Source organism: Patella vulgata, chromosome 4, assembly GCF_932274485.2.
Source record: "Patella vulgata chromosome 4, xgPatVulg1.2, whole genome shotgun sequence".
Taxonomy (NCBI): domain Eukaryota; kingdom Metazoa; phylum Mollusca; class Gastropoda; family Patellidae; genus Patella; species Patella vulgata.
This window is the reverse complement of record NC_065882.2, coordinates 84,321,301-84,345,934: the sequence shown is the minus strand read 5'-3', so window position 1 is coordinate 84,345,934 and position 24,634 is coordinate 84,321,301. Positions and strand designations below refer to the sequence as shown.

The 24,634-nt window shown below is 38.3% G+C and overlaps 1 protein-coding gene across 1 annotated transcript; it reads right to left on the bottom strand.

Moving 5' to 3' along the window:
- Positions 1-1,616: 1,616 nt before the first annotated feature.
- Positions 1,617-24,634, bottom strand: LOC126818287 (choline transporter-like protein 1). The gene is made up of 20 exons (XM_050545616.2): positions 24,579-24,634; positions 19,597-19,689; positions 18,562-18,704; positions 17,573-17,818; positions 16,433-16,541; positions 15,582-15,645; positions 14,562-14,670; positions 13,451-13,517; positions 12,702-12,749; positions 12,199-12,270; positions 11,913-11,979; positions 10,722-10,783; positions 10,112-10,218; positions 9,458-9,511; positions 8,835-8,921; positions 8,203-8,318; positions 7,431-7,597; positions 6,567-6,659; positions 4,899-4,991; positions 1,617-4,347 (listed from the first exon to the last, which is right to left on the bottom strand). Exons 1-20 carry the CDS (start codon positions 24,621-24,623, stop codon positions 4,291-4,293), a joined length of 1,899 nt encoding a protein of 632 aa, XP_050401573.1. The 5' UTR covers positions 24,624-24,634; the 3' UTR covers positions 1,617-4,290.

Below are 24,634 nucleotides of genomic sequence, written 5' to 3'. Positions count from 1 at the left end.
AGCAGCGCTAATGTCAAGGGATCTTTTACGTGCACGAATCCCAGAGATAAGTTTACCGTAGCCCAATAATTGTTTTGATTTTCTGATAACATGTTTTGTTTTTGTGACTCATCGAATAACTAATAACGAACCAGCGTCTCCAAATTCGATGTTCATAAAAAAAACAGATTACGAAGTAGGAATGATTGGAGGTTTCTCCACGTCGCTTTAAATAAAATAGTAATTTTGTTCCATATTATGTTTTTTGTATTACGTATGTCAATTGCTAAATGCCGCTCAAAGAAGATATTCGTCATCAATATGGAGATGAGGCAGTGAAATCAGTGAATTTAATTGGTAAATTAGAAGGTAAATATATCAAAGCAAGTAACAATCTGGCTTGAAAACGTTGAGAGAACCCTCAACGAAACATCGCTTTAAATAAAATAGTAATTGTGTTCCATATTATGTTTTTTGTATAACGCATTCCATCTTTAAAAACAGTGCAATGTGCGCACTTATATTCACACTAGGGAGTGGAGAGGTGCGAATGATTAGCGAGTTCGCGTTGTATTATAAGGTCTGTCATTGAGTCAACTGGGGCGGTTTTACTTCCCCGGTTGTACGTGACAATGCGAGGGTCGCCTGTCCATCCTCTTGGGTTTTCTCCGAGTCCTCCGGTTTCCTTTCACTGCTAAAGAGCCTACGCGCAAGCGCATTACTCAAATAAAATTTAAAAATAAACATATGTTAGTCCTGAAATGACCTAGTTTGTGTCGAGTGGGCGTTAAACCTTTCTTATTTCTAGTGAATCAAGGCTACCGTTCTCCAGTTTCCCGCCACTGCTAAATACCCCTACTCGCAAGCGAATTATTGAAATAATTTTTTTAAAAAATCATATGTTAGTACCGAAATGACCTAGTTTTTGTCGAGTGGACGATAAACTCCATCTCTCTCTCTCTATATATATATATATATATGTATATATATATACATTGTGCTATGAGGAACTTTTTGCCCGGGCAGCGGCACTATGCCTACTCATATCGAATTCTAACTGCCAAGGGATACTTTACGTTCACGTCAATGTATACACGGGACCTCGGTTTTTCGTCCCATCCGAACGACTAGACAGCTGTACTTGTCAGGCTCTCCGTCCTGCACCACTAACAAGGGGAAACCACGCCGGAAAATCGGGATGAACTTTCTCGGCCAATACAGGGATTGAACACGCGACCTCCGGGATAGCAAGCCAGCGCCTTACCCGCTTAGCTACCGTGGCTCCCAAAGTGCGATGAAAGACTTCCGCGGTGTGTGTCGATAGAAAGTGAGAGCAAGTTAACGGATAGAGAGTGGGGATAAATGTGTGTATAACAATATTTGATGTGTGGAGAGAAAGAGTCGACAGAGATTGTGGAAGAAAGTGTTTGCGGTTTTCTCCGGGTCCTCCGGTTTCTTCCCACTGCTAAAGACCCCTACGCCCAAGCGGATTAATTAAATAAAATTGAACCATGTGTTAGTCCCGAAATGACCTAGTTTGTGTCGAGTGGACGTTAAACCCCATTTCTCTCTCCCTCTCTCAGCTATTCCACCCACCAAACTAAAAATTTCAACAGTGATAATTGAAGAACTAAAACTAACAATTGCATATAGTTTATTTATATTTATAGAACTTGGCGCCAATAAAATTGGACTAGTTTATTTATATTTATAGAACTTGGCTCCAATAATAATGAAAGAGGTCCAATAAAAAGAACTAAGGCCAAACCAATTTAGAGTTTAATTTTCAGGTCTTCCCGGGATTTTCAAAGGTTTTTAGTTCCGAAGTTTTAAGTTTTGAAATTTTAAACAAAACAACTTTCACATGATTCAACCCAAATGTTTATAGATGCATTATCCAAGAGCTAAATCTTAAATCTGTCTATTGCATGTCTTTCTGTGGGCCTGAAATGTTATATAAACTATTAATTCGACATTCATTAACTTGTCAAGACCGTAATCAACTCTCGATGCCATCGAATGTTTGAGACTTTCAACGGATTTAACCATGATTGGCGGTTAATGATTTAATTAAAAAATAGATAATCGAGACTTTGTTTACTATCGTAACAACGGTAGCCATGGCAATCGAGACTCCGCTATTATCAAAACAGCCCTAACTGCGCTCAGAATAAAGTAATTTTCAAGATATTCCCTTTTAATTATCTATGCTTTAACTATTAAAACGAGAACTGTCAACTCTTTATCTAATCTTATATAACGCATCTTCAAGTTTTGAAATTTTAAACTAAACATCTGTCACGTGATTCAAGCTGCTATTACGCATTTATCAAGACTGTGAATTATCAATCTGGTTAAAACACAGATCCTGTATCGTTTCGTTTTTTATAGTTCAAAATTTCGTTTTACTTGTCTTTACTACACTAGGGCCTAGAAGAGTTGTTATATAACCCACGTTATATATCGCGCCATCAATCTGATTAAAACACAGATCCTGTTTCGCTTCGTTTTTTATAGTTCAAAATTTCGTTTTACTTGTCTTTACTACACTAAGATCTAGAAGAGTTGTTATCATTGACGTGTTCTGAATGGTGTGAGGGATTATCCAATGAAACGGTCTGTTACTGCGAGCTTTAGGCGTGTTTTGCACGGAACTGTGGGTAACTCCACTAGTAACATCAATGCTGATTAGTTATTCAAATGTCTGACGCCATAGGGACATTTTGCTACAACCGTTCAGATCTTCATGTAGTGTAGGCCATCGAAAGTATAAAAAAAACGAAACGAAATATAGATCTGTGTTGTAATCAGATTGACGAAGAACAGAAAATCAAATTAATGTGGCCTTGGTTCGATCTTTGGTCTCTACAAATATTCATGTTAACTTTATATAATAATTACTAAAATAATTTTTAATTTAATAATAATAATTTATATATGGACGGAATCCTGATTCCACTCTTTCAACTGCTTTCAAACCATGTCACATTGGTCAAATAAAATACTTATCTCCGCAACAAGCCACACAAAAATGAAAAGGGATTTGACGTTATATTTGGGCGGAACTGACAAGGGGAAACCACTCGGGGATAAAGATTGAGAAAATTTCTCATCCATCACCGGGAGCGAACCTGAAACCTGCTCGTTAGTGTGGCAGCGTTAGGGCAATAATTTCTCCTGGCTCTTTGTTATCTTGCTTGTTGAAATTCTAAATGTATATATAGTTTCCATGATTTTGATTGTAATGTGGAAGGAATCGATGAAAAAATACTGATAACAACATCATATCTCACAACAAATCGCATATCATAACAAAATACAAAACATACAAGCCTGGAAATATGACACCTGTCACAGACAATGCCAGACACAGATTCAAGCTTTGTCAGGCACTAAACATTTGGTGCCTATCAATTTGTCCAGCACTAAACCTCTGGTGCCTGTCATTTTGTCTGGCACTGATTTGTCTTTTTTATTGATATTATTAATACATGTCCGGTATTAAGTTGAAAATATCAGGTACTATTGCAGAAGTGCCTGACATTTTGTCAGGTAGATCTAAAACCGTTATTTCCAAGCCTGATAACATACATTTATATAAGGATAGGTGCAACTTTAGGGTCACAGACACATCAGGGCTATGACCAATCTGTTTAATAAACTTATCAATTCGGAAAGAAGCAACATTTACAACAAAACACAGAGAAAAAAATATCGCAACTTCTTAGATAACAAATATAAACCGTAAACATACTGACTGACGTTCAAAAGAAACAACAGCTAATTATGTGGGTTATTGAACCATAATAATTCGCGTGTTTATATCGGCCCACGTTCGGGTACTTATTCGCGAATACTATTTTAAAATGTTTTAAGAATGCACTCCTTTCGTTGGCTAAAAACTAAAATCTATACAAATGTAGTTAAAAATATCGTTTTATTTGTGTTCACTACAGTAGTGCAGGCCAACGAACGTATAGAAAAACGAGAAGAAATATAGATATTTATTTTAAGCAGATTGAGTGGCGTGGTTTATATTCCCCGCTTGTACGTGACAAGGAGTGAGGTCGCTTGTCCAACCGGGGGTGTGTTTTTGATATGCAGCCTGTTATTGTTTTTGTTCGGTCTTGGTGTAGATTCGTTTGGACGTCAGTTATAAAGTAATAGTACCAGATACTTCAGGGGGTGTGAAATATTGTTAAATTACAATTTTATAATACTCATATTTCAGAACACAACAGCACTCAACATCTCGAGAGATAAATATAAATATATATCACACATTTGGGTTTTATCACAAATTCTATCAAATCAAAACTTCTCTTTGCCTTCTTTACTGTCCACCAGTTTTCCTCCATTCACATATTTCTAGAGATAAAAAACAAAAACATGTAGAACACCACAATGTCGGTTTATCTGTGTGTATAATATACAAGATTCGGATGGAATGATGTTTAATGTCTTACTGATCTGGGGGTAGCACGAGCGCGCTGTATCATAAGGTCTGTCAACTGGCGTTGTTTCAATTCCCCGGTTGTACGTGACACGGAGTAGGGTCGCCTGTCTAACCTCGTGGGTTTTCTTCGGTCCTCCGGTTTCCCCCCACTGCTAAAGACCCCTACGCGCAAGCGTATTATTGAAATAAAATGGAACCATATTTCTCTTTGTCCCTCTCTCTCCCTGTTCGGATACCTAATGCGTCGAGTGGACACTAAACCCCCTATCTCTCTCTCTCTCTCTCTCTCTCTCTCTCTCTCTCTCTCTCTTGTGATTTTGTTTAGAAACAATTCATTATATTTAAGTCCAATATCTTGTGGCTCATACAAAATCCTAAAAACCTTTACTTATTTGTATATAATGAAACATTTATTTTTTTCCATTGTAAAGGTTCGTTGTCAAATTTGTATAATAAATCTTACCATTAACGATTTACTCATAAAATATGGATTTTTATCGCCATCATTCATATCACAGTCTTCAACAAAGCAAATAAATATTGCATCAATGGTCATCTGAAGGATAAGATGGAAAACACGTCATAAGATGGAAAATGCGTCATGATAAGATGGAGAACACGTCATGATAAGATGGAGAACACGTCATGATAAGATGGAAAACACGTCATGATAAGATGGAGAACACGTCATGATAAGACGAACAACATGTCATGATAAGATGGAAAACACGTCATGATAAGATGGAGAACACGTCATGATAAGATAGAGAACACGTCATGATAAGATAGAGAACACGTCATGATAAGATGGACAACACGTCATGATAAGATGGAGAACACGTCATGATAAGACTGAGAACACGTCATGATAAGACGGAGAACACGTCATGATAAGATGGAGAACACGTCATGATAAGATAGAGAACACGTTATGATAAGACGGGGAACAATTCATGATAAGATGGAGAACACGTCATGATAGGACTGAGAACACGTCATGATAAGACGGAGAACACGTCATGATAAGATAGAGAACACGTTATGATAAGATAGAGAACACGTCATGATAAGATGGAGAACACGTCATGATAAGATAGAGAACACGTCATGATAAGATAGAGAACACGTCATGATAAGACGGGGAACAATTCATGATAAGATGGAGAACACGTCATGATAGGACTGAGAACACGTCATGATAAGACGGAGAACACGTCATGATAAGATAGAGAACACGTTATGATAAGATAGAGAACACGTCATGATAAGACGGAGAACACGTCATGATAGGACTGAGAACACGTCATGATAAGACGGAGAACACGTCATGATAAGATGGAGAACACGTCATGATAAGATAGAGAACACGTTATGATAAGATAGAGAACACGTCATGATAAGACGGAGAACACGTCATGATAAGATGGAGAACACATCATGATAGGACTGAGAACACGTCATGATAAGACGGAGAACACGTCATGATAAGATGGAGAACACGCCATGATAAGATGGAGAACACGTCATGATAAGATAGAGAACACGTCATGATAAGATAGAAAACACGTCATGATAAGATAGAAAACACGTCATGATAAAATGGACAACACGTCATGATAAGATGGAGAACACGTCATGATAAGACTGAAAACACGCCATGATAAAGCAAAGTACTGGTGTATTAATTGAGTAATTTACAATCCGTGTAGCATCATCAAGTGCAGGTTCGCCGGAAATCAAATGACATGGTGTTTAACATTCTAATTTTCTGCACTGACTGGCTAATAAAGGCAGGTATACACTATGCTATATTGGAAATTTTACTCGGACAGCGGCACTATGGCCTACTCTTTTATCGAATTACAACTGCCAAGTGCCAAGTGCTCTTTACGTTTACGCCAGCGTGTACACGGGACCTCGGTTTTTTTCGTCCTGCACCACTGACATGAGAAAAGAAAAAAAAACCAGCGGAAACTCCCAAGGAATTTGCTCGACCAACAGCGGGCCAAAACTCGAAATCGTCTGCATGTTCGCCGGTAAAATGTCTTTTTTGATTTAGCACCATTTGGAATACATACGAGTACTGCACCCACCAGTTTTTCAGGGCGTAACATTTAAAAACCTGACTCACCTCATATACGGAGAGGAAACAGCTACTGAGTAAATACGATATTATACAAGCCACTGTGATAGGTAACCATACGTAATTAATATCTACACGATCCTGCAAATAAAACACAAAAACGCCATTAAATTGTACTTGAATATAATCATCAACACATTATTACTCTACTTTAAAGTTGCAATTTCATATTTTTAAGTTATATTTTTAAAATTTATTAAAATAAAGCCTTAAAATAGATGGTATCCATAAACCGTCCTATCTTGTTAAAGAATAATCCTATTAATCCTATAAGTCACTATTGCCAGCTGTGAGATTGGCAAAAATATCATTTTCAACTTTAAATTCCAACGTTTGAAGGTAGCTAATGCATGGAGGCAATAGGAAAACAAGGGAGGTAATTGTGTTATTATTTCCTGTGTCAATCATTTTTAAGGGTGGGAAATAATGTCCATGGTCGTATAATAGTGAGTTGATAATCTATTGAGCAAAATACATAGAAATAATTATGTTTTGACTTTCTTAGAAAATATGAAATTATCGCTTTAAAGAGACACCGGTTGTGCGTGGTTCTTCACAGCTTAGATAAACAGATTTTTTTTACACCGTTCGACTATCGACTTTTAAATTAGATTACCCTCGGAACAGACTCAATTTATGCCCATCCATCGCTCAGATAAAAACAATTACACATTCCATTTGCGGGTTGGGCAGTTTCTTAAGGTTTGGCTATAACTCTTAAAACCGCGAGAAACTTTGATTTTCATACAACGACTGCTAACTGCGGGGATAAACGATTAAATTGTATTACGTTTTTTTCTTGACTTTGATGTCATAATATGTAAAATAGTTGACAAAATAAGATTGACATACCCTAAACATTTCAATACCAACAACTGCTACTATGGCAACGGTTCCAGCTTTTCCCAGAAAGAGAAGAAAATCCCCGACACAATTAACAGCAGCTACCCGGAGAACATTTTTAATGATGACCGACATGGCAGATTTGGCGGCTTTACAGAAACTGTATCCATGAATAGCTAAAGATGGAATATAAAATGTCATAAAATGATCTTTTTAAATCACATTTTGGTTCATTAATATTCGGTTTATTTATAAAATCATTTTCGCATACATTTATCCACTGTGAATAACGTATTCACTGCAGTCACTCATTATGATATTTGTTTTGTTCAAATGTTGATGAATTAAACTTTATACAATGGGCTACAAAATGGCTGTAGCGCCTTACTGACTAAGCCAACGCGACTCCCTGGTTGAAATGGGTAGCAATGACATTCAATTAAATCTTCTTAAAACTTTTGTTTTTCTGAATATAAACTACAAAAAGAAACGAATGAATGAAAAGGGCTTCTGCTTCAACTGGGCTAAAGATGACGGGCATATGCTATACAATGTGCTATGGCGGATATTATGCCTGGGGCGAAATTTTAAATTGAAGTATCTAATACAATTTGGATTTTATCTTAAGTTAAGATTTCGAGAAACAGGGCCCAGGTCAGCAGCACTACTGTCAACTCCTATCTCAAATTTCAAATGTCACGGACTCTCTTTCGTGCACGCGGGACTTTCGGAAAAAAAGAAACTAAATGACGGCGTGTTTGCTTGTAGAAACAATATTTACCGATTTCGATGTAGGCGTTGGCATTCAGAAATTTCAAAAACTTTTCAAAACACCATAAACAGCAGCTTAACATTTTTAGCAATACCTGGGCAATGGGATTTTCTTTTCCTCTCAATCTGAAAAATTTAACAAATATGAAATGGGAGTTTAACGTCCCACTGTTCTACACCTACTGGACTAATAAAGACGGACATGCGCCATACAGTATGCTATTTCGAATTCCAGCCGTCACGGGTTCTGTTACGTGTAAGCCGATGTGTAAAATTTTGAATATGCAAGTAGGCCCTGGGGGGCGTGTGGTGCACTGGGCATAATGTATGTTACAGTTAATTAGGTAACTAGAAATAATTTGGGCATTCCTTAAAAAGCTTTTCTAGCACATTGTTACATAAATTAAAATATCATTTTGAACGCTTCAAGAGGATGAAGATTAGAATGGAAATTGGATACAAGTTTAGTTTTTTATTTTCTCAAATTTTCAAAAGATTTTATAGCCGCCACAATAAGGGGGAGTGAAATATACACTGTAATAGTAACAGTAACTGAAAAAGGAAATGATTTACATTGTCCCTAAAATATGAGGTAAATTGATATTTCTACAATTAAAATAAACTTGAAAAAAAATATCTCACCTGCCGTCAATAAATGCCACTATTAACCTAACAAACTGTACTAGAGCTATTAATAATGAACCCAGAGCTATTGAACCAAGATGATACCTGAAAGATAAATACACGGACGGTGTAACAAAAGTCCCCAAAGCAAGCAATTATTCTACCGGGTTTGGTCTAGTCTTGACAGGCGAGTTGAGACACATACAAGCAATCTGGATATGCCACAGGTCTCCATCTAAAAATACCAGTAACTTTTCTATATGCGATTGAATATCCAGGTCTACCCAGGTCTAACTATGACTGAATGTCTAGGTCTAACTACGTGTGTGACTAAATATCCAGGTCTATCTATGATTGAATATCCAGGTCTAACTATGACTGAATATCCAGGTCTATCTATGATTGAATATCCAGGTCGTGTATAAATACCAGTAACGTTTCTAACTACGATTGAATTACCAGGTCCTGCTTAGATGTATTATTACATGGCAGTTTTATCGAGATTAACATTAAAAACCTGTTTCCATTACTCCGCGCACCTGTTTGGGATAGTCAAACAGATTAAAGTCTGAATTTGCTTGGTTTTAAGTATATATAATCCTATATCTAGGTAGGTATCATGATAATAAAACTGATCATACCTTATCATAGTTTTATATGATTTAGAAATTGGCCAATTCAGGTCATCTTTATTCCTGAAAAATATTACACAGATTTTCAATACCCAGGCTGCCTTTAGTAAATGATACATTTACTAAAATAAAAACCAAAGTGGATCTTATGCATGTTTACTTGGCTTTAAAAACAAAAAATATCTGAATTTTGTTTTTTGGAGAAACCCTGTTAAAATTTTGCTTCCTTCAGAAAAACAATTAAAAAAGTGTACTTGGTTGTTCTCAAAACCTTTTAGTTCTAAATTTCTAAGTCTTAGAATATTAAATAAAATATCATACACCAGAATTGTTATTTGTGTGTCAAGACCCCGCAAAACACGAAATTAAATTAGTTTGTCATTAGATGTTTTCTATCATGACACCATTTACTTGACGTTAGTGTACAGCAATATAAACAAACAAATACAACGACTTGCTACCAAGGACAAAATATTTTCTTTGAATGGCATTTAGTAATTGAACATATTAACACAAGGTACAATTTTTATGGACACACAATTACTGAGTTTAATACTAAGCAACGTCTCGACGAGGATACTGTCGTCTTTATCAAGCAAATGAATTGTGTATCCATAAAAATTGTTAAAATATTTATTGGGATAAAACTAGACTATGATCTACCGTGTGAAATACCATCGAACTACAGCACCAGATATCAACATTCTTTCACAGCCAACAATAAACTCCATAATCCATAGAAACCCCAACACATAATAAGCCATTAGATACTGTAAAAATGTAAAACACACAAATACTAGAAATCGACCCAGGATGAACAATGTAATCTTCGAGATATAATAATACACATAAAACATTTCTGCTGCTATCCAATAACATGCCCTTCCGCTTAACAAATACGCCATGTATATTTTAAGGCATTAAATCATTGATTTTAACACGAGAACAATGTATTAATATCAACCATGATGAAATTCCTGTTTTGCAATGAATAATGAAACTATCTCTGCATTAATTCATTGATTGAAATAAGTGAACCGTGCTTATCGGGTGAGACGATTTACCCAATACTACCCAATACTACCCAATACCACCACAATATCACTACACGAGAATCGTGCATATCGGATGGGACGATTTACCCAATACTACCCAATACTACCCAATACCACCACAATATCACTACAAGAGAGCCGTGCATATCAACCATGAACAGCCTTCAAATTTAAAGCCGATCATTAAATATGTATTACGATAATAATTGTTTCCCTACATTCATTTTAGGGTCGTCGTTGAAGGTCACGTGACCATTGCTGTCATCAACACTAATGATTTCTGAAAAACAAATAATTTTTAGATAAATGAAATGAAATAACATCAAATGGGGTTTAACGCCAATAAGTGTACTACGAGGGAAATTTTGTCTGGACAGCGGCGCTGTGGTCTAATCTTGTACCGAATTTCAATTGCCAAGGGACCTTTTACGTGCACGCCAATGTGTACACGGGATCTCGATTTTTCGCAGTGGTACTGTTAAGGCAATGAGTTCTCAGCTAGAATGTGTCGGATACGAATTCTGGCGTGGATGGAGAAGAACCTTGGTGATTGTGCAAGGCGAGGTAATCGGCTGTCGACCAAAATGTCCCGGGTTACGATTCATACGTGGCCAGAGTTCAATCGCTGGAATTTTTAATTAGCACCCGGGACCAAGACCGGGGCTCATTCGTGTACACATTGGCGTGCATGTACAGGTAATCAATGTGGACTATAAGCGGGAAGGTTAAAAGGTCGCTGTTCTGGCAGAGTTCACACACGTCGCATTGTACAAGTAACAACAGAAATAAAATGATCATTCTTTTGTCTCAAAATGACCAAATTACGATGTTGGTTAAGTGGTCTAAAGCGTCGCGCTACCATCCAAAGATCATTTATCAATATCTTATTGATTAAACTCTAAGGATTTCTAGCTGCCATTGCATGGGCTTAGACAACCTGCTCTAAATGACGTCAGACATGTTCCCACGCCACGTCGATATCCAAATGCAAAACAGGAGTGGCGTAATGGACAAGGAGAGGCGTAAGGGGCAAGTATAACATATCAGATCAGGTTTCCAGCCCCTTTCTTCCACTGATAAACAGCCCTTCTGTCAGCGACTTCTTGAATTATAGAAGATCTATATGGTACCTACAAAATAACCTGGTTCGAGTGTAATATATAATACACGGGTTAGATTCACGGTTTCTTGATTATATTGACACTAGGTCACTATTGCGAGGTTCCGTTCTGGTGATAGCTTAGATAGTTTATCGTGATTTTGCAGCGTAGTTTCTTTTTGTCGGGGTTGCAGGACGGGGAACTGGACAAGGAATAGCGTCCAATCCTTTGGATGGAACACCAAATCGAGGCCCCGTGTATACCGTTACCAGCGACGATGGTGTTTTTTAAATAAATATCAGAACTTACTTGCTGTAACTAAATACAAGAACAGATAGACCAATCCAGCAGCGGCACCACCGCGTACAGTTAATGTCTGCAATTTAAAACGATGGCGATTAATTTGTATTTTTTTTTAAAAAATAAAGTGGAACAAACAGTTGTGACATAAGAAGCAAATTAAGAATTACGATAGTTGACAGTAGTACGATGATAACAAATTTTATGACGTACAAAAGCACAGGTGATGATGTTAAAGGCAGATGCCGAAGATACAAGTCAATAATATCGACTGACGTATAAAAAATGACCTTACGAGAAATGGCTGAAGGAGTAAAACCGGCATTCTTCCTACTGCTTTCCCAGCTTCCTTAAATAACTGTACGGCCTGGAATTAAAACCAAATACACAATTTCAAAAACAAAAACAAAACCGTTTCTTTTGTCAATAGCGCCCAAAGTACAGCGACCGAAAAGGAAAGATATGTAACAAATATGTACATTCTACACATCATATAATTAAATAATTTCATAAATAATTTAAAAAAACAACTAACGGATAAATCGGCTTGACTAATCAGAGATAGGGGTGGTATTTTGAAGCGGTATTTTTGTCAGTAGAGCCTAAAGTATTGTAAAAGGTGACCAACTCTACACGTCATTTTCGAACAAAGGCACACTCTTGTAGAACCCGCGTGTTTACTCTTGTAGATTGCTTCCGAAAAGTAAATCAAAAACTTAATAGCTCCGAGTCAATGTGTAATCCAGTGATGATCGAAAATGTGGTATAATGATTAAGAGTAAAGCTATTTATACTTACTAACGCTATTCTTTTCCTCATAACAAGTAATATTAGCAGAACAATTAACTGAAAAATAACAAGTAATATATGTAACAAAATCAACTATAACAAGCAATATCAGTAACGCAATTGACTTCAGAATAACAAGTAATATCAGTAACACAATCAACTATAACAAGTCATACCAGTAGCACAATCAACTGTAGAATAACAAGTGATATCAGTAACACAATCAACTGTAACAAGTAATATGAGAAACACAATCAACATACGAAAACTTGTATAGTATCATCAAACTCTGAATACTACCATGCTATGACGTCGTGCAATTTGTAATCTTCCATCGGAATTTGTTGCAAAAGATAATTTGATGGTGTATGATATGGAAAGTGGCAAGTCACTTGGTGCGTTTGATTGGGGTTGAGGTCATGAAGTAACACACTGAATACATGCTGTGTTCAATAAAACGCCATGTTTAATAAACCAGCCTTCAATTATAACTGTATATATCGTTTTATAAGCCAATGTTATAGACCGGGCAATCTGTTATAATACGTCAAACTGGCACCTACGTCACTCCTTTTCAAAATAGCGCAGTGACGTAGGAACTAGATAGGCCTTATTTGGAGCAAGTATTTAGCCTAGTATGTGCATAAACGTAGGACCGTAAACCTCATTTCATTTAAGAGAAAAATGCAATAAACCGTAAACCGTAAGAATATAGTAATACAAAGCAAAATAAAATAAAAAAATAAGTAAATACTTACACAAACAACAGTGGCTACTATCGAACCAATCAACCAATTCTGGGTTAACTTCAGATAATAACTATACCTTTAAAATTAAATTAAAATCATTTGTTTGGGGTTAAAAGAAACGGAACTTAAACGTCTTACTTTTTAGCACCAGCAGACTCATAAAATCGAGCATACCCAATGCATTTCCGCCCTCTATTACGTGCACATTAACGGGCACACGAGACCTTGCGTTTTCATCCCATCCGATCGATTAGCTGCTGGCTTTTGCCAGTTCTCCACCCTGTACAACTAACAAGGAAAAATCAGGAAGAAGTCTCTCGACCAATACCTGGATCGAAACCAAGATCTCCTGGTAGTAAGTCAGTGCTTCAATTGCTGGACCTCGCTCCCACCCCCCAAACACACACAATTTAAAGTAAATTAAATTCAAGTCATGTGACCCGTCTTCATTAACCTGGTTGATGCAGACATTTCATTCATTTCATTCATTCATTCATTCATTCATTCGTTCGTTCATTCGTTCATTCGTTCATTCATTCATTCATTCATTCGTTCATGCATTCATTCGTTCATTCATTCATAATGAGGTGATAGTATTAACCAATACTTCCAGAATTGATATGCCCAAGAGTGTACATCCGATATGCGTTGGTGAATGGTAATAACTAAATCTCTAAAGTACGGTTAAATATGCGTATCAATGTTTCAGATACACATTTGTTCGAGATAATATTTTTTAAAACTGAAAAATGTCGTTGACTTACAATAACATATAAAAGCCTTCTTCTAGTCAATAAATCACGAGGATGAATAATCTATAGACCTGCTCCACATTTCATATTTTTGACTTGTAGATGTTAGAATTAACCGACATTCGACATTTGATATGTTTGACTTGTTTAGACGTTAGAATTAACCGACATTCGACATTTTTGATATGCTTGACTTGTTTAGATGTTAGGTTTAACCGACATTCGATATGTTTGATTTGTTTAGATGTTAGAATTAACCGACATTCGACATTTGATATGTTTGATTTGTTTAGATGTTAGAATTAACCGACATTCGACATTTGATATGTTTGATTTGTTTAGAAGTTATATTTAACATCGTCACTAACCAGCAGAATCCTGTACCAGCTAAAGTTGCTAGAACCACAATAATCACCATCGACCACACTAATACACCGGCAAAAAACCTCAACAAGATGATAATAACCACAGATAAAGCTGTAATAACAAGATAATAATAACCACAGATACAGCTACAATAACAAGATAATAATAACCACAGATAAAGCTGTAATAACAAGATAATAATAACCACAGATAAAGCTGTAATAACAAGATAATAATAACCACGGATAAAGCTGTAATAACAAGATAATAATAACCACGGATACAGCTGTAATAACAATATATAAACTGAAATAACCAAATCAAATTTGAATTTAGAGAATAGGAATGGGGTTTAACGTCCCGTCAACTTGTCAACTTCAGTTATTTTGGGACTAACAGACGATTTGTTTTTCTATGCTCATGTCTGTAACACCGAGGAGGACAGCGGCATCTCAACGTTCTAAATGTCGAATTAAAACAGTCAAGTTCCTTTTACATGCACGCTAATCTGTACACGTGTTTCCTTGAATTTCTGTACCTTTCAGACTCCATATAAAGAAATTCTGATAGATCAGTTCCAATCGATGATAAAGGGACTACTAAGCGTCTAAGGTCTTTTTATTTCCTGTTTATCGGAGGCCACCCCAATGTACGCCTATTTGTAATTCTTCGTCCAGGCTGTCACATATGGACGATTACCAGGTGATAGTTTATCAGAGGATCAAATCAAATCAAATATGTATTTATAGACCTTGTCATGTATTTATAGACCCTGTCATGTATTTATAGACCTTGTCATGTATTTATAGACCTTTTCATGTATTTATAGACCTTGTCATGTAATTATAGACTTTTTCATGTATTTATAGACCCTGTCATGTATTTATAGATCGTGTCATGTATTTATAGACCTTGTCATGTATTTATAGACCATGTCATGTATTTATAGATCGTGTCATGTATTAATAGACCATGTCATGTACCCCCATGCTATAACACCAATAGAAGAATATGAAACAAACCTAAAGCAAATGAAGTAAGATATAAAATGTCCTTCCATGTCTTCTGCAAGTCAGAGTAGGATTTCTGAAATCAAAAGTTAAAATGAATCAGTCTAAACGAGAAAAAATAAAATGCTGTTTAATCTCGCATACGCAACGCGGTGTGCTCTGATGGTGTCAAGATTAACCAGTCGCTTTTGACCTGGGCTAACCGATTTACCCCAACCAATTGTTTTAAAACTATTCATCCCCTTTATTGATGATCGACAACTCACTTTCACTTTTTATTGTTATAGTTTTTTGTATTTATTTAGCATAAATCTTCAACCTACTGCTCATTAAATGTAATCTCGCTTTCATTGATTAAAAATAACCATGTCAGGAAGTAATATTCATAAGCATGCTGCTTGTTTTTGTGTCCTTTAGACTGTACGATTGTATGATTATATTGAAAAAAATATTGTTTAAACCAAATGAAATCAGGTCTAACGTCTTACTGTTCTGCTCCAAACTGGGCTAATGAAGACGGGCATACGCCATACAGTGTGCTATGAGGGAAATTTGGTCCTGACAGCGACGCTAAGGCCTACTCTTATATCGAATTGCAACTGCCAGGGGATCTGTTACGTGCACGTAAATGTGTACACGGGACCTCGGTTTTTCGTCCTATCCGAACAACTAGACAGCTGTCCTTGTCAGGCCCTCCGTCCTGCACTACTGAAACCACACCGGGAAATCCCGTTGAACGTTCTGGGCCAACACCGAGAGCGAAACCGCGACCTCCAGACTAGCGAGTCAGCTTCTTACCCACTTAAGTCATCGTGACTCCCTTTAAAATTGAACAAGATATCGACAGATAAAATTTTGCTTACTTCAGTAAAATCTTCATCAATCAGATTGAGCACACTGCTGATAACTTCACCAAACTGGTTGAATATCGATGTTAAACTAGTTGGTATACATCGGTGGAATATCTCAGTTCTAGGGAGAGACAATCATAGTCAGATATAATAATAAAATAGATTTTAACCTCCTACTTCTAGGCTAATGAAGACCGGCATACTCTATAAAGTGTGACATGGACATTTTGCTCGGAACGGGGTATTACGACCTGTTCTTATTTTTAATTCCAACTGAAGAACTGGGGGGAAGAACGTTGTTGTTGTTGTTTATTAAAGATTTAACTTCCAATACAATGAATATGATATTATGGACAGGTTGATTTAATTAAATTATTTACACTTGAAAATTGTTAAAAACACAAAATAAAAAGATCCTCGGATACCAAAAGTTTCTTAAAGCACAGGGGGAGAACGATCCAAGTCATTTTTTCAATGAACCCCAGTTAATGGCGCCATCTGGTAGCAAATTGTATAAGCTTTCTATGGAACAATCAATTTCAGGTAAAAACGATCGGAGTCACATCGAACCAAGGCCCTTCTGAAATGGCCTCCCAGACACATACATCCGTCGTACCCTTTATTTGACCTAAATTTGGCTAAAAAGTGGAAGTCAGTTGTTGTACTGGTAATTATGATTCGTATTAAACATCATATTGAAGTTCCAATTAAACCCACTCGTTGTTCTGTTCGCGTCACGCATTCTCGTCCAAAAGTCTGTTTTGCCTTTTATGCGAAAAGACAAAAATGTGACTTAGACCGTTCCTCCCCTGGACTCTTAAACTACCAAGAGTATGTTTTACGTGCACACCAATGTGTACATGGGATCTCGATTTTTGTCCCATCCGAATGACTAGACGCTTGTGGTTTCCCGGTCCGTCCTTCACCGCTGATAAAAGGAAACCTCACTCGGAAATCCCGAGGACCTTCCTCGAACAACAATGGTAAAGGTATCGAACCCCGAACCTCACTGCGCCAGTGATAAGGCGACACAAGTTCGAGTCTGTGACCTCCAGGTGATTAGAAGACACGGGTTCGAACCCAGAACCTCCTGATGCTAAGAAGATATGAGTTCGAACCCGGGACCTCTTGGTTAGTGAAATGACGACTTACGTCTCTTCAACGGGTAGAGGTGGACAGCTTCCAGTACCATTGACGTCACCAGAATAATACTGACTGACCTCCACGTCATATCGACATAGTCTAGAATTAAAACTTGTAGCAAAATCTTGTAAATCATTAACAGTAGTAAGAGTAGAGTTCGGACATCTTGATACACAGACTGATACAGATGATGACGTCAAGTAATTACCAGATGATATATCTTTTAGAAAATCTTTATCATAATAAAATACAACCCTGAAAATAAATTATAGGTAACTATGAGTTTAAATTGTTAGAAATATCTGACCCAACTAGATTTATTGACTTCAAAACGAATATATAATAAACTCGCAGTATAAAAAAAATGTCCTGTTGGTTTGCAAGAGAAGGGAGGTGGCATGGTGGCATATTATGTGAGCTGTGGTTCAAATTACAACTGCTCAAGGTGTGTGTGTGTGTGTGTGTGGGGGGGGGGGGGTTATTACATGCAAGTCAATCCTATCAATATTACCGCTGACAAGTGGGCACAAGTTTATCCAATCTTTATTGGTAAAACGGAGGAGGAGGGGTGAATGGGGTTACGCGGGGAGGATGAGTGAATGGGGTTACGGCGGGTAGGGGGGGGGGGTAAATGGTGTTACGCTTCTCGTTAGATTATACGGTACGTCAGTGGTGTGGTTTCCATTCCCAGCTTGTACCCGACAAGGAGTAGGTTTCCCCTGTCCAACCTCGTAGCTTTTCTCCGGGTCCTCCGGTTTCCTCTCACCTCTAACGACCCCTACACGCAAGCGAACTATTGCAATAATACTGAACCATGTGTTAGTCCAGAGTTTGTGTCGGGTGGACTATAAATCCTATTTTTCTGAGTAGAAAAGTATCATAAAGATATCTTCAACAGTGTATGAGGTATCCTTCGATATACAAACTGTGTACCAAAACTAAGTCAAATATATTTCCATGGAAACACAAAAATAACTGTATATTTGTATTATACTTACGGTCGCTGTCCCATATCTTGTCCGGAGAGGTTGGAACCTGGTATTTTATCATTATATTGATTACAAACATTACCCCAGCTATCTGTACCATAGATAAAACGATTAGGATTACCAGCTATAAACCCTAGATAGGATACATAGCCCTGAAATATAAAAATAAATTACCAGTTATAAACCCTAGATAGGATACATAGCACTGAAATACAAAATCAAATTAGCAATTTACACAGCAGGAGAGAAAGGTGTGAAATGGGATTTTTCCTACTTTTCTGCACGGGAAAATGCCATGTAGTGAGCTAAGGGGGGGGGGGCATGAAATGAAATGGGGTTTAACGTCCTAATAGTCTGTGTTGGCTGCGCTAGTGAAGACAGGCATATACCATGCAGGGTACTATCAAAAAATGTTGCCCGGACAGTGGCACTGTGCGGGCCTACACTTATACATTACGGCTCCGACATGGGATCTCGGTTATTCTTCTTATCTGAACAACTAAAATTTTGCCAGGGCTACAGGCCAAAGATTTACCAGGACTCCTATTTCGATTTCTAAATATCCGTCCAGTTAAGGTAAAGCCAGACCCTCCGTCCAGAACGACTGGCAAGGTAACACCAGACCCTCCGTCCAGAACGACTAGCAAGGTAAATCCTGACCCTCCGTCCAGTACGACTGACAAGGTACAACCAGACCCTCCGTCCAGAACGACTACCAAGGTAAAACCTGACGAACTTTCTCAGTCAACAGAAATTGGTATAATAATTTCAGTGCACTTTTATTTCAATACATCTCTTGCGCACGAAGAGATACTTAATTCTGATTGTGCGGGGTTGGGGTGGGCTGAAGACCCGGATCATCGAACTTACCATGCCGCCAGGGTGATGAAACTTGCCATGTCTCCATGGGTGATTAATATGAAAGTAGAACTTACTATGCCTCCAAGGTGTTAAAAATGAAAGTAGATCTTACCAATGAGTTTGAAGTGAAAGTAAAATTAAAGTAGAACTTACAAAGGTGTGTAAAATGAAAGTAGAACTTACCATGCCTCCAATAAAACAGATGAAGAGTATAAGAAATAAGACATCGCGACATGTTCGGTCTTTTACTGGTCCCTCTAGAGCCTGACCACTCGGCTGAAATATTTCAGAAAATTGAGACATTTAATAACTTAGAAAGATATCTTAATATTATGTTTTAAAAACTTCCAATCTCCACGAGAAGTTGTTTACGTCTCCCCTGTATATCTGCGTATGTATATGTATATGTATAAATATGTATTTATGCCAACTGCGATATCTGGTCTAATTTGGCCACTTACCTACATGTAGAAAGTCAGTCATTGGAAACGTACTGGATAGACAATCATACGCCTTAAAACGTACACAATGAAATGGAGTTGAGCGGTTTTCTTTTCTGCACCGACTGGTCTAATGAAGAAGGGCATACAGTGTGCTATGAGGGACATTTTGCACATACATCAGCGCTACGACCAATCTAATCAAAATACAGGCATATATTTCGTTTCGTTTTTTATACTTTCGATGGCCTACACTACATGTAGTAAAGACAAGTAAAACGAAATTTTGAACTATAAAAACGAAACGAAATAGGATCTGTGTTTTAACCAGATTGCGCTACGACCTACTCTTATTTCGAATTCCAACTGTCAAGGGTTGTTGACATACCGCTTCAACGTACCAAATCTTAGAGTTCTTTAAGGGATTTTTATGATCCTGGATGGATGGGGGAGAATTTGGCCCAGACAGTGGTGATTTGCTAGGTGACAAGTGTATTATAAATCTGAGTAGGATTTAGATGATAAGAGGCCCTAATAATATATTCCAATGATAAGGACCCCATATAATCCTGCCCCTTATGACTAGAGGAAGATGAAAGTATGTTTTAAATACAATTAAGCAAAAGTTGAGTATGGCAAATTTGGTATATATGGAAAGTAGATACATTTAATCTTACTAGAAAATATTACCCGGCATTTCGGGATGTCTGCTTGAGTGACATCAAAGGTTGTATGCGAAGATTGTCTGATCTCTCAGCGCTAGTGAACGCTTGATGTATATGTTGATAAACTTGGTGGTGAGCTTAAACGTACAACAGTTTCTGAGATAAAAACCATGGAAGAAGACGTGGGCAGTGGATAATCCGAGAACTTAATTATAGGATTCGTTATTTATGATTAAAAACAACATCGTATTGTATATGCATTGAATTCTCCCCTGGCTTTGCGTCCGTTGCTAGGTACCGCGTCAGCCAAGTCATGTGACACAAACATGACTTCTTTTAATATATTTTTATAGCAGGGGTATTCCCTGGCGAATACAATGTTTTGAGAAGGGGTTGACGAAAAAATATTTTGATAGATTAATTAGTTTGAATATGTTTTTGGTCCAAATATATCATCAAATCACCCAGTTTGCACACGGGAAGGTACCTTTAAGACTACAGTGAGTATAAGAAAGGCATATGAAATGAAATGAAATGAAATGGGGTTTAACGTCCTACTGTTCTGCTCCTATACTGGGCTAATGAAGACGGGCATACGCCATACAGTGTGCTATGAGGGAAATTTTGCCCGGGCGGCGGCACTATCGCCTACTCTTATATCGAATTCCAACTGCCAAGGGATCTTTTACGTGCATTCTAATGTATACACGGGACCTCGTTTTTTCGTCTCATCCGAAGGACTAGACAGCTGTCCTTGTCAGGCCTTCCGTTCTGCACCACTGACAAGCGGAAACCACGTCGGAAAATCCAGGCTAGCGAACCAGCGTCTTAACCACCTAGCCACCGTGGCTCCCGAAAGGCATATGACAGTGTCCTAAATATTATACACCATGACCGGAAGTCCCTAGATCATGAGGCCCTAATCTTCAGTCTATCAAGCCTATAGGCAAATCCGGCAGTGCTAACAATGTGGGTTTTTTTTTTTGTACCATTTGATGGAAATTTAATGAAATGAAATGTGATAAACGAAGTGACCTACTCATTTCGGTTTTCAATTATCACGTGATTTTTAAATGATATACACGTGACGTCATTTTCTCGTCCTGTTTCTACCACTCGCCCAACCAGACTGAGAAAGCCGAGGACTTTCGCATCATTGGATGAACTGGACCCCTCTGACCACTGACATTGGATGAACTGGACCCCTCTGACCACTGACATTGGATGAACTGGACCCCTCTGACATTGGATGAACTGGACCCCTCTGACCACTGACATTGGATGAACTGGACCCCTCTGACCACTGACATTGGATGAACTGGACCCCTCTGACCACTGACATTGGATGACCGGATCCCTCCGACCACTGACAGTGTGTACCTCGGGATGTTTCAGCGTGTCTTCTCCTAGTTGTCGATGCAGGATGTTTAATGTCCTACTGTTCTGCATCGACTGGGCTAATAAAGACGGGTATACGCCATACAGTGTGCTATAGGAAAATTTTGCTCGGACATTCCAACTACCAAGGGATCTTTTACGTTCACGCCAATGTAAGCAGTGCATAGGTTTTTGTCCCATACGAACGACTATACATTTCTCTTATCAGGTCCGTCTTCATTAGCCCAGGTTAGGAGCAGAACAGTAGGACGTTAAACTCCATTTCATTTCATTTCTCTTATCAGGCCCTCTTTCCTGCAATATTGAGAATAGGGAGACACGCTGGAAAATCCCCATCGAACATGAGACCTCCCGGTTAGAGATCCAACGTCTTACTCGCTGAGCCACCATGACCCCCACCTCCCGCTCAGAAAAAGGAGAGCATTTAGGCCATTTCATTTCTTTTAAGATTAGTTAGTTATAGCTCTTCTAATTAAATCCGTAACTATTTCTAAATCTGTTTAAATGACTAATTTTACCCGCTCTTCTTGTGGTGTTAATAATGGCGTAGTTAGACTCATACTTATATTTTTGAAAACAACGGAAGTAGAACGTGTGACTGGTGTATTAGTGGATAGTTAGTGATGTTCAATTAGAGTTGTAGTCCCTGTCAAAACAACCGCCATTGATTGTCGTCGTAATGACGTAATCAAAGTGAAATATTGACCGTTTATATCCTACCCTATAAAAGCAGTTAGAGTTTTTTTGGGGTTTTTTTTTTTGTTTTCTTTTTGGGAGGGGGGGGGGGGTCATGTGTGTGATATCACCCCACGTGGAAGTGGACGTACAACTCCAGGAACGAACGGCTTTATTTATTTTTTTTTCTCCAAAAGCTGGACCAATCCTATTTTTGGGGATTCTTCTGGCAAGTTTCTTAAGAAACACTTTTCTGCGATATCACCCCAGGTGGAAGCGGACGTTAAATCCCACGAACGAACAAGGTTTTTTTTTATCCACATTAATGATTTTTGAACTACATGTTTATGATGACGGAAGGAGAAGATAACCCACGAATTTTAACACTGTGTTTTTCAAAGTGATTTTTTTTTTATACAAGAACTTTTATGGTTTTTATGGGGTATTTTGTTACTCCTTCATGTAAATAATTTTATATAAATCAACCTGTCCATGATATCATGTAATATGTATTACACGTAACGTTAACTTTGTAATAAACAACAACAACACGAGGTCATTCACACCCTTATCATCAATCATTAACACTGTCCGTTGGAACGTTTGGTGGCTCAGCGGTTAAGACGTCGTCCCATTTTCGATCCCTGCGTTGGTGGAGAATGTTCTTCTGGATTTCCCGGCGTGGTTATACCATGTCAATGGCGCAGGAGAGGGGGCCTGGCAAGGGACAGTTGTCTAGTCGTTCGGATGGTACGAAAACCGAGGTCCTGTGTACACATTGACGTGCATGTATGGCAGTTGTAATTCGATATAAGAGTAGGCCGTAGCGCCGCTGTCCGGGCAACATTTCCCTCAAAGCACACTGCATGGCGTATGTCTGTCTTCATTAGCCCAGCAGGAGCAGACCACTATGACATTAAACCCCATTTCATTTTATTTCGCAACATTTATTCAAACCAGGTGGTGAGTTCTAACGGATAAAAGAAAAATTTGTCTTGGTAAAAACCCGGGATCCACCCCTCGGCACTTTGGTGTGCACGTTAAAGACTCATTGACAGTTGGAATTAGGAAAGAGATCACTGTCCGTACACAATCCTCGTGTGCATGTTACAGTAGATGTATAACCACATGTCAGTCTCAAAATGACCCAGGTACAGTGAAGACACATTATAGCAGTAAACATTAAAGAATCTCAGACTTTCACAATCTGAGTGGACGTTAAACCCCATTCCTCTCTCTCTCTCTCTCTCTTTCTCTCTCTCTCTCTCTCTGTTTCTTTTTACGTGCACGCCAATGTGAACACGGGACATTGGGTTTTCGAACGACTAGACACTGCCCTTGTCAGGCAGTCTGTCCTGCACCACTGACAAGGGGAAACCACGCCGGGAAATCTGGAGGAAATGTCTCGGCCAACTCAGAGCCACCACAACTCTCCACATGACAAAGACTCTCTTTGTATAACGGTTATTTCGTAGCCATCGCCCATCGGTACCTAGTGGTTTAGTTCAACGCATGTGCTGCGGAACATAAAACCTGTTATTTATGCATGTCATGAGTTCGATCCCATGCTTGTACGTGACAAGGGGTGGGGTCATCTGCCGGATTTTCTATTTAGAAGAATTTTGCCCAGATAGTGGCATTTCCACCCACTGAAAATCCCATATTTCAAACTTATTAGTCTTACCGGGGGGGTTGGATGGCCGAATGGTTAGCACGTGCGCGCTGTATCATAAGGTCTGTCACTGAGTCAACTGGCGTGGTTTCGATTTCCCGGTTGTACATGATAAGGAGTAGGGTCGCCTGTCCAACCTCGGGGGTTTTCTCCGGGTCCTCCGGTTTCCTCCCACTGCTAAAGACCCCTACGAGCAAGTGGATTATTGAAATAAAATTAAACCATATGCTAGTCCCGAAATTGCCTGGTTTGTGTCGAGTGGACGTTAAACCCCATCTCTCTCTCTCTCTCTCTCTCTCTCTCTATTACTCTTACCTCTAATGGTTCTACTCTATTGCCGTAAGCCGCACAACATCCCATGATGGTTACGT

Coding starts and splice junctions, on each gene's coding strand:
- LOC126818287 (XM_050545616.2), bottom strand. CDS start 24,623: ATGGGATGTTGTGCGGCTTACGGCAATAGAGTAGAACCATTAGAG. Junction 15,646..16,432: donor TTGATGAAGATTTTACTGAA/GTAAGCAAAATT, acceptor TTTTGATTTCAG/AAATCCTACTCTGACTTGCA. Junction 12,271..12,701: donor TGAGGAAAAGAATAGCGTTA/GTAAGTATAAAT, acceptor TTTTAATTCCAG/GCCGTACAGTTATTTAAGGA.